The 9,252-nt window shown below is 59.4% G+C and overlaps 2 protein-coding genes across 8 annotated transcripts in view; both read left to right on the top strand.

The window, feature by feature from the left end:
- The window catches only part of Dtx2 (deltex E3 ubiquitin ligase 2), a 32,324-nt gene extending 30,115 nt beyond the window's left edge, over window positions 1-2,209 (top strand). For all 7 annotated transcript variants that reach the window (XM_027952854.2, XM_027952858.2, XM_027952857.2 and 4 more), the window contains 2 exons: window positions 653-742; window positions 1,576-2,209. In XM_027952854.2, the coding sequence (XP_027808655.1) occupies window positions 653-742; window positions 1,576-1,803 (318 nt within the window). In that variant the 3' untranslated portion in view covers window positions 1,804-2,209. The remainder of the gene's footprint in view (window positions 1-652; window positions 743-1,575) is intronic.
- Window positions 2,210-5,593: 3,384 nt separating this feature from the next.
- Upk3b (uroplakin 3B) lies at window positions 5,594-8,882 on the top strand. Its single transcript, XM_027952864.1, has 6 exons — window positions 5,594-5,675; window positions 5,855-6,004; window positions 6,350-6,575; window positions 7,407-7,486; window positions 8,142-8,271; window positions 8,723-8,882. Exons 1-6 carry the CDS (start codon window positions 5,594-5,596, stop codon window positions 8,880-8,882), a joined length of 828 nt encoding a protein of 275 aa, XP_027808665.1.
- The last annotated feature ends 370 nt before the right edge of the window (window positions 8,883-9,252 follow it).

Here is a 9,252-nt window from a genome sequence, read left to right on the forward strand (position 1 = left end):
CGAGAGACCTACTCAGTGACCACTAAGCCTGGGCTGGACGTGGCAGGGCCAAGGCTGGATTTCAGGAATGCAAGCACAGGTCCTAGAGGAAAGCCTGGGGCAGGAGTAGCCGGAGCCAGATGGGGTCCAGATGTGGAGCCTTGATGGAGCCGTGCTCTCCCCCAGGTTTCCTATCTCGCGATCAGGTCAGCACCTCCAAGGGAGGGGACTGAGTTGTAGGCGGTGCAGCCTCTGTGGTGGAGGGCAGGAGGCTGTCACCATCCCTCCCCTGCCACACTGCTCCAGCCAGTTCTTGGAGCAAGGTGCCACCCAGTGAGCGTGTGGAGGGTGTGGAGGGGTGCCCCCAGGGTCACAAAGAAAGATCCGAGGAAACCCAGTGCTTAGAGCATCCCCAGAGCAGAAGAGGGTCAGTCCTGGCTCTTGCAGGGTAGAGTGGCAGTGGTGGTGCCAGACAGATTGGCACAGGCTCAAGGGAGGGCGTTCATGGGGGGAGGCCACATTCACTTTAGTCTTTGAGGGACCAGAGTCATTGAGTCACTTGAGCTGGCCAGGAAAGCTAGAGCATGAGCCTGAGCTTCCGTGTCCTGTGCGCCTCTGCAGCTGTCCATGGCCACCCACAGCTCTCACATCTTGGCATCTGTTCCTTTTTCAGGGCCCTGAGCACCCCAATCCAGGAAAGCCGTTCACTGCCAGAGGGTTTCCCCGCCAGTGCTACCTTCCAGACAACGCCCAGGGCCGCAAGGTGAAGACCCGTTGCCCCCATCACCCCCCACCGCCGTGAGCTCTGCTGGATTCACCTTAATGTGGCAGAAGATGGGGCCCACCAGGACCCCCGGGGAGTGGGCCAGCAGGGGTGGGCCACTGTTTGCCACTCCTTTCTAAAGCATTGCTGTGGATCCAGGAAGAGGCCACCAGGATCCAGGAGAGGCTAGGGCGAGGCTAGGGCGCTTGCTTAGTCAGGACATCCCATGGGTGGGATGGGGTCAGATGGCTGGTCTGTCTGCACTGAGACCTGAACAGGGACTGTGCAGCTATGAGAAAGTCTGGAAGCGCCTTCCAGGCAGATAGAACAGCTGGGTCCAGGCAGGAGCCAGCCCCCAGGGGGAGGCGGTGGGATGCTGGGCCTGGCTGCCTTCTAGGCATGCCTTGGGAGGGTCCTCCAGTTTGAGAAAGTGCTCTGGCTGCTGGGAGGTGTGTGCTGGACTCTATATTTTTGTGCTGCTGGGAGTCAGGCTAGGACCTCACATAGGCTAGGCCTGAGCTGCACCCCAACCTCGTGGCTGGGCTCTTCCGTGGCTGGATGAGGAGGGCAGTGAGGAGGGAGGGAAGACTCAAGGTGGCAGCTGGGTCGTCGCTGGAGCGGCTGCAGAGTGGTGGTGGCTGCCAAGGTGGGGAGGGCAGGGCTGTGGCCAGGGCCCACGGGAGACCCTGTGGGGCCATCCCATCAGCAGTTGGAGTTCTGGGGGCCCCACAGATGGGATCCAGGGCTGGGCCTGGGTGAGCTCATCTCCGGCAAGAGCAGAGGGACAGGGCCCGAGGGGTGCCACTCATGGGCCCTCCCTTCTCCTCTGGCAGGTCTTGGAGCTCTTGAAGGTGGCCTGGAAGAGGAGACTGATCTTCACAGTTGGGACATCCAGCACCACGGGCGAGACTGACACCGTGGTGTGGAACGAGATCCACCACAAGACAGAGATGGACCGCAACGTGACAGGCCATGGCTACCCCGACCCCAACTACCTGCAGAATGTGCTGGCCGAGCTGGCCGCCCAGGGGGTGACCGAGGACTGCCTGGAGCAGCAGTGACCCACCAACCCCCCATGGCCACCTGGCAGCTGCCCAGCCCCATGGCTGCCTGAGCTGCCCCTGGGTAGCGGGCAGGAACGTGCCTTTGCTGAGAGGCCGGAACCTTTGTGGGGCACACGTGTGCCAGGGTGCAAGGGGCCAGGCTTGTGCCTGCCCTCCCCCTCCTAGTGGCGGAGTTCTGTGGGAGTCGGCAGCCCTGGGGCCTTGTCCTTGTGGGGGCCAAGATGCAGCTACCTCAGTGCAGGGACGGGCCCTGGGGCTCTGGAGGGCAGCCCTGGGCCCCAGCGCCCAGGCCTGGCGTGGGGTGAGTGCAGACCACCCCTCCCTTGGCTGGACAGGCGTGGGTTCTGAGTCAGCTTCTTATACCTCAGATTTTGTTTGCAATAAAGGCCTTGTAGCCAACGTCCACAGGCTCTTGGTGTTTGTAGCGGATGCAAGTGTGTGAGGGGGATCTGCCCCCCATGCACAGGCCCTGTACATGTCCACTGCGCCAGGGCGTCATGTGTACTGCTTGTTCATCTCCCATCTGGTAAAGGGCGGTCTGCAGAAGCTGGGGAGCACACAGCACCCTGCCCTGCACAGCCGCTCATCCACAGTGGCCCTGGTTTACAAAACACTGGTCAGGTGCTGCTGTCTCTGGGTTATAGATGAGGACACAGAGGGTCAAAGTTTCAGTGACTGGCCCAGGCGGAGCACCAGCCAGGAAGTCTTGAGGCCATCCTCTCAGTCTTGACCCCTGTGGGGGAAGGAGCAGATGTCCCCAGTTAAGGGACAAGCAGAGCCACGTTATGACTGTGATGGACTAGAGGCACCACTACTCAGCCTCCTGAGTAACTGGGATTACAAAGGTCTTTGTGAGCCCTTTGTAATCCCAGTTACTCAGGAGGCTGAGGCAGGAGGATCTCAAGTTCAAGCCCAGCCTGGGCAACTTGGGGAGACCCTGGGTGTATGTAGCTCAGTGGTAATGTACACATGAGTTCAGTCCTGGTACAGCAAAAATTCTACTTTACAAAACAATACCAAGATGGATATATTAATACATTTAGAGACAATAATCACTGAGCTACATCTAAGCCCTGTTTATTGCTGAGGATCTCAAGTTGTTGAGGTTGGCTTCAGACTAATGATACTTCTGTCTCAGCCTCTTGCATTGCCAGGATCACAGGCAAGCCCCACACTTGGCCCTCTGGTCCCTCACGTCTTGGTGCTTCACCATTCATTGAAGGACACAGAATCAGGATGGAGAGCATTCATGAATCACATATCTAATAAGGGTCTCATATCCAGAATATTAAAAGAACTCTCAACACCTCAAATGACCAAAAAGCAAAAAAACTCAATTTAAAAATGCCTGGCACAATAGCCCACCCTTGTAACCCCAGCAGCTCTGGAGGCCAAGGCAAGTTCAAAGCCAGCCTCCACAAAAGTGAGGCCCTGAGCAACTCAGTGAAACCCTGTCTAAGTAAAATACAAAATAGGGCTAGGGGTGTGGCTCAGTGGTCAAGTGCCCCTGAGTTAAATCCCTGGTCTCGTCCTAGTCCCCCGCCCCCACACACACACAAATTGAGCCAGGTGCTCAGGGCCCTGAAAAAGGAACAGAAGCCAAGATGTGAGAGCTGTGGGTGGCCATGCACAGCTGCAGAGGCTCACAGGACACCAAAGCCCAGTCTCATGCTGCAGCCTTCCTGAGCTGGAATTAGAACAAATTTAAAAATAAATAATCAGAACAAATTTTTTAAAAATGGACAGCACTTGCTTAGCATGTGTAAGGCCCCAGGTTGGATCCCAAACACTGCAAAACAAAACAAAACAAAAAGGCACAATGTGACCTGCTTACACCTCCACCTGCTTGGGTGGTTGAAACAGGAAAGTCACAAGTTAGAGGCCAGCCTTGGCAATTCAGTTAGACCCTGACTATAAATGGGCTGAGGGGGGCTGGGGATGTAGCTTAGTTGGGAGAGTGCTTGCCTCACATGCACAAGGCCCTGGGTTCAATCCCCAGCACCACAGAAAAAACTGCTGAGGGGCTGGGGATGTGGCTCAGTGGTAGGGCACTTGCCTAGCATGTGTGAGCACCACATGTAAATAAATAAATAAAGGTTCATCAACAACTAAAAAACATCAAGGGTGGGGGCGGCAGGGGATATAACTCAATGGTGTTACATTGAGGTGCTGGGGGCACTTGCTGAAACCCCTGGGTTCCATCCCCCAGAACAGCAAAAGGGAAAAAAATCTCTGGATGGTCGGCAAGCATGTGGAAAGGGGCCCGCCCCCACCCCCACCCCCACCCCCAGTGGCTTCGTGGAAGAGACACTGGTCAAAACCACTTTAAGACAAAGTAGCAGTGGGAGAATGTAAAACAGCTGCTTTAGGGAACAGGCAGTTCCTCAAAAGGGGGACCATGTGACTGGGCAGTTCCACCCCAGGGATCTACCCAGGCTAGGATTACTAGATCATGGCCACACAAAAACATGTTTGCAAATGTTCTTGGCAACAGTATTTGTAATAGCCCCAAAGTAGAAACAGGCACCTAACGACTGATGGATACTTATGTATCTGTGTGGGATGGACATCAGGGATGCTGAGGGGAGCCAGATGCAGCCACATGCTGTGTGATCCCATTGCTGTGGAATGCCCATCACAGGCACGTTCATGGAGACAGCAGGCAGATTAGTGGTGGTGACAGCAGCCCGACAGGAAGTGACTGCTGAATGCATAGTGTACGCTTTTGGGGTGATGGCGTTTTGGAATTAGTGGTGATAGCTGCACAACCCTGTGACTATTAAAAACCATCGAACCAAACACGGTGACGCAAGCTTGTCATCCCAACAACTTTGGAGGCTGAGGCAAGAGGATCACATGTTCAAGGCCAGCCTGAGCAATTTAGTGAGACCCTGTTTCAAAATAAAGAATAAAAAGGACAGGGGATTCAGCTCAGTGGAAGTGCCCCTGGGTTTGGTCTCCAGTACGAAAAGCAAAAACAAAACCACCTAGCTGTGAATTTTAGGGTATGTGAGTTCTATCTAAAAATATATACCTAAGCCGGGCTTGGTGACGCACACCTTTAATCCCTGTGACCTGGGATGCTGAGATGGGAGGATTGAAAGTCCCTGGCCATCCTCAGCAACTTAGTAAGACCCTGTCTTTAAGAAAAAGGGGGGATGGTGTGCTGGGAATGTGGCTCAGTGGTGAAGCACCCCTGGTTCAATCCCCAGTACTAACATAAAAACAAAGTGAACTAAATAACTACAGGGCTTGTCCGTCAGCTGTACAGGGCTCCACGTCCCTTCCCGGAGTCCAAGTCCTCCTTTGGACAAGGGAAAGGGAGCCTCACGGGTGGCAGGGCCCAGAGAAGGCAGCAGGGCCAGGGAGGCTGTCTGGGGGCTGGAGTGGGCAGGCCAGGGCTGCACTGCCCTCTGCCCCCCACTCCTTCCCTGGGTGGGGCTGGCACCCAGGGTGCAGGAATCTCAGATATGTTGCCCTGCTTCCAGGTTTCCTGAGGCTGGCCCTCCTCCCCAGGGCTGGGAGGCTGGGTGGGGCCCCCTTCCTGACATAGGCTCTGGGCCTGCCTGGTGGTCATCTGGGGGCCCAGAGCCCAGCCAGCCCCCTCCCTTTGATGGGCTGGACTGCTGGGGTGGGTGCTGGGCAGGGAAGCATTCACATTTACAGGTCTTTCCTGCCCTCCTGGCAGCCTGACTAACCAGCTCCTCCAGGCCCAAGGTGCTGGGGGTGGGGTGCAGCCTGAGGCAGCCAGACCAGCCCCTGAGCTCCCCTTGCTCCGCTGGCCATCATGGGGCCCCCTGGGAGGCAGCCTTGCCCTTGCCTGCTGCTCCTCTTGGTGCTGAGCTGTTTCCAAACCAGCCTGAGCCTGGGTGAGTCGGGGTCCTGGGATGGATGCACCTGGCCAGACCCGAGGCGCTGGGGGCACCTGCTGGGGAGATTGAACCCGGGAGCCCATCCCCTTGAGTCAGGTCTGGTAATCTCAGGGCAGTGGGCCTCCAGGACCCTCAAGCCCTTCTCCACTGCTCACCCTTGTCCCCCATGGCTACAGAACGGATCCCCTACAAGCCACAGATAACAGCCTGGAACCTGGAAGGGAAGGTCACGGCCACCACGTTCTCCCTGGAACAGCCTCGCTGTGTGTTTGATGGGCACGCCAGCGCCAAGGACACCATCTGGCTGGTGGTGGCCTTCACCAATGGTGTGTGGTGCAGGTCGGGGGCCTGGGGAGAGGGGTGAGGGCCGAGAGGGGACCCTTCACCAGTACCCCAAGTTGTTGGGTGCAGCTGGAAGCAGTGGGAAGGGTGGGTGTGGCGAGGGAGGCGAGGTGGGCTTCAGCGGGGGGGGGGGGGGGGGGGGGGGCGGGGGGGGGCTCTTAGGGGATGGCAGAGTCTGCTTTGTCTAGACTCACAGGGAGGGGGGCGGTGGAGGTGGTCAGGGCTGGAGGCCGTGGCCAGGTGGCTGAGGGCTGGTGGAGGCAAGACTCCTGGTCAGCAGGAAAAGGCCTGTCCCTCCCTTCTTGCCCCTGTCACCCTCCATCCTCCAGCCTCCAGGGATTTCAGGAACCCGCAGACCCTGGCTGACATTCCCGTCTCCCCACGGATGCTGACCGATCGCCACTTCATGACGTTGCCCCTGTCCCTGGACCAGCTGCCCTGTGAGGATCCAGTGGGTGTCAGTGGAAGCTCCCCCTTGCTACGGGTGGGCAATGACTTCGGCTGCCACCAGCAACCCTACTGCAACGTCCCTCTCCCTGGCCCTGGTCCTTACAGGTGGGTGGTCCCCCTCCACCCTGCCTGCCTCCCCCCCCCCCCCCCCCTGCCTGCCTCCCCCCCCCCCCCCCTGCCTGCCTCCCCCCCCCCCCCCCCCCCCCCCCCGCACTTCCACTGCCCTGGGATTGGGCTGCGCCCGGGGAGGAGGAGCTTCTGGGGAGGCAGGGTGCAGAGCCGGCCCCTCCCAACCGCCCCGCCCAGTCCCAACTGCAGGGTGGCACGAGCCCCTCCCCTTTCCTGGTCTCCATTTCCCTCCTCTGGAGGAGGGGGCAATAGTGCCGTCCCATTGAGTACCAGGCAGAAAGAGGCCTTTCCAGAGGCCCCAGAGGGGTTCAGTCAGGGGGCCTCTTGAGGTCGCGGTGGAGTGTCTCCATCCTCCCTGCTCCCTCTGCCCCCTTGGCCACCCTTGCAGGGCCACCGTCCCCACAGCCACCCCCGCTGGGCTTCTAGCCTTACTCGGTGGGTCCCAAGATGGTCTAGAGTTCCTACCCAGCAAACACACTGAGTCTGCCCACAGAACCTCTGGATTCTGCACTCTGGGCAGGCCCTGACCAAGACTCCCCGCCTTTGGCCTGGGTGCCTTTGTAAGAGGGTGCTGAGACCTTCCTCCCTGCCCAGAGCCACTGCCCAGATGGATGGAGACTGCTGGTGCAGGTCACATGCCCAGAGAGGCCTCAGCAGGTCCTCCTGGTAGGGCCAGACTACCACTGGTACCCGCGCATGAGAAGGGCCCCACCCAGCACAGGAGGGCCGCTGGGGACTCTGCTGAACGTGGCACCGTGTCCAGGGCAGTGGAGCTCTCTGAGTCTCACCCCTGCTCCCTTTCTCTAGTGTCAAGTTCCTCCTAATGGACGTCGGTGGCGCACCCACGGCTGAGACCGAGTGGTCAGATCCCATCACTCTGCACCAAGGTAGTCCTGGGTGCTGGGACTTCCTCTGTCCTCAGGGAGCTCGCCGGCCTCTCTGGGCCACCTGCTCATCTTCCGCAGGGGCACTGGCTCTGCCAATCCCCAAGCGTTTGCCAACCCTTGGGTGCCCCACCAGCTCCTGTCACAGCCAGAAATCTTCCTCTTCCTGTGGGACCCAGGCCTGGGCCTCCTTTCCTGGGGGTGGGGAGAAGGGATTGGGCATGAAGACCAGAGTCAGCATCAGGGCTGGCTGGCTGGGGGTGGAATGGAAGGTTCTAGGGGCTTCTCTGAGCTGGGCCCTGAGGGTGAACACGGGCCACCAAGCATGTGCAAAGACCAGAGTGTCTGGGAAGGGAGTTGCCGGGGAGACGGCTGCTAAGGCAGTTGGGGTGGGGAATCTTGTCATCTGAAGACCTTGAATGCTGGGTTCCAAGGAGCAGGTAATATGGTCCCCTGGAGGTCTGCAGCCACTCTGCCTGCCATGTTCCGGGCAGTGTGGGGCAGGGGTAGGGACAAGCCCAGCAGGTGAGCCCAGGGTCAGGCTGGAGTGACAGATTACCGCTGAGATGAACAGACGGGTGGGCTTGGGAGGCTGTCTGGGTTTATGAGGTGTCACGGTGGATGGGGAGAGAGGGAGGTGACAGAGCCCTGTGTGCAGGGAAGGCCCCAAGCTCCATTGACACGTGGCCGGGGCGGCGGAGTGGCTGTATGATTGTAATCGCCTCCATCCTCTCGTCCCTGGCCGGCCTCCTGCTCCTGGCCTTCCTAGCAGCCTCTACAGTGCGCTTGTGAGTGGCAACACCCCATGGGCCCTCTCTCACCCACAGCCCTTCCTGGCCCTGGCCCTGGCCCCCGGAAGCCTCCTGTCCACACTGTGGTTGGTTCTCGACTCCTTGCAGGGAGGGTGCAGGAACTGCACCGGTCCTTCTGTCACCTGGGAGGCCATGAGGATCCAGTAGTTCCCCTGAGGACTGGTTTGGGGGCCTGCCTCCCTCTGGCCCTGTCCTTCACTGTGTCCTCTGCCAAGGCCCCTCTCTCCTGAGCCTTACGTTTCTCTGTGAGCTCGTGGGTGTCTTAGCAAACTGGTGCCAGCATAGGCAGTCAGAGTGGTTACCTGGAAGAGGCCAGTTCTAGAAAGGGCGGAGAGGGAGAGCCGAAGCCCTGGGGTGAGGGTGCGGGGAGGGGAAGCAGTCCCCCACCCACAAGGGACATAGTGCCTCTTCCTCCTCCCTTGTTCAGCTCCAGCCTGTGGTGGCCCAAGGAGGCCCCTGAGCATCTGCGGATCGGCTCCTTCATGGGGAAGCGCTACGTGACCCACCACATCCCGCCCAGTGAGGCTGCCACACTGCCTGTGGGCTGTGAGCCTGGCCTGGACCCCCTCCCCAGCCTCAGCCCCTAGCCTGTGGCCTGAGTCTGGGCCTAGTGGGCAGGGAACAAAATGCAGGGAGCGTGTTCCCCACCCCTGTGCCCACAGGCCTCCTGGGGCTCCTGGCCTCTCCCCAGCATGCTCCAGCCTGCCAGGACTCCCCTCCAGCAGCCCCGGGCATCTGGAAGTGACTTTAGGAGGGGCCGTGGTCAGGCTGGGCATCTGGCCCCGCCTCTGTCCCTGTCTCTGTTCTGCCTGACCTATGAGCACGGCTGGAGACACGTGGACCGGCAGCCCCAACCCAGAGCTTGCAGACCCCAGGAGCAAACCTTCGAGAACCTGGCTCTGCCCTGGGTAGAGCCCAAGTCACCCTCTGTCACACCCTTTAGCTGCAGCTAGGGTA

This window comes from Marmota flaviventris, chromosome 19, assembly GCF_047511675.1.
Source record: "Marmota flaviventris isolate mMarFla1 chromosome 19, mMarFla1.hap1, whole genome shotgun sequence".
In the NCBI taxonomy this organism is placed as follows: domain Eukaryota; kingdom Metazoa; phylum Chordata; class Mammalia; order Rodentia; family Sciuridae; genus Marmota; species Marmota flaviventris.

Bases quoted from the DNA above. Each gene is read 5' to 3' on its own strand.
- Upk3b (XM_027952864.1), top strand. From the start codon at position 5,594: ATGGGGCCCCCTGGGAGGCAGCCTTGCCCTTGCCTGCTGCTCCTCTTG. The intron at 5,676-5,854 runs GTGAGTCGGGGT...CCATGGCTACAG, and splicing joins CCAAACCAGCCTGAGCCTGG to AACGGATCCCCTACAAGCCA. The intron at 6,005-6,349 runs GTGTGTGGTGCA...TCCATCCTCCAG, and splicing joins GGTGGTGGCCTTCACCAATG to CCTCCAGGGATTTCAGGAAC.